Below are 705 nucleotides of genomic sequence, written 5' to 3' on the forward strand. Positions count from 1 at the left end.
AAACCATAAATCAACTTATTTACCCGTTATATTGAGATTCAAACACACCCTCATCACTGGAAGTGATTATTCCCTCTCTGCCGCCTTTTATTCTCACAAACATGTGCAGCCGAGGCTCTTATTTCTGCAGGATATTTATCACAGAGCCCCGTTACCACACGTTATGCTCTTACGAAGTAGCAGGCTAACTTTATTCTTGCGTTTTCTTTCAGCTAAACAAGCACAAATCCTCGATGCCATTCGTAAGCACACCCATCAGAGATAAATATGGATATAGAGGTGCGCTTAGAAAATCCAGCTCTGTTGGCTGAGCTGAAAAATAACCCTGGGACGTTGCGTGCGGGTGAGAGAGATGGGTTTGGGGTTTTTTTTCCCTTTCCTCGGTGGTTTGTTAATATTTCTTTGATGCCATTAGAGATTCAGGTCCCATCTGCTTTACTCTGAGATCATCAGGGGGAGGAAAAAAAAAAAGCAAAATATGAAATAAATAGCTTAGGGTGGCAGGGCTGGAAGGGGTTATATAGGGAGGGAGGTGCGGGGCTGCTGCAGAGCTCGGCGCAGGGGAAACGTCTCCTGCCCTGGCACCATGGGCCAACTCCTGCAAACCCTCGTCTTCCTCCTCCTCCTCACCTCCTGCCCCTGCGCCGTCATCACTGGGGTAAGTCCCATCCCCAGCCTGGAAGATTGATTTAATTTTTATATTTT

The 705-nt window shown here is 46.7% G+C and overlaps 1 protein-coding gene across 1 annotated transcript in view; it reads left to right on the top strand.

Annotated features, from left to right (window-relative positions):
* The first annotated feature begins 586 nt into the window (after positions 1 to 586).
* The window catches only part of PROK1 (prokineticin 1), a 1,322-nt gene continuing 1,203 nt past the window's right edge, over positions 587 to 705 (top strand). The window contains exon 1 of the mRNA XM_009871483.1: positions 587 to 658. Within this exon, the coding sequence (XP_009869785.1) occupies positions 587 to 658 (72 nt within the window). The remainder of the gene's footprint in view (positions 659 to 705) is intronic.

The sequence above is a fragment of the Apaloderma vittatum genome, unplaced genomic scaffold (genome assembly GCF_000703405.1).
Source record: "Apaloderma vittatum isolate BGI_N311 unplaced genomic scaffold, ASM70340v1 scaffold26906, whole genome shotgun sequence".
In the NCBI taxonomy this organism is placed as follows: domain Eukaryota; kingdom Metazoa; phylum Chordata; class Aves; order Trogoniformes; family Trogonidae; genus Apaloderma; species Apaloderma vittatum.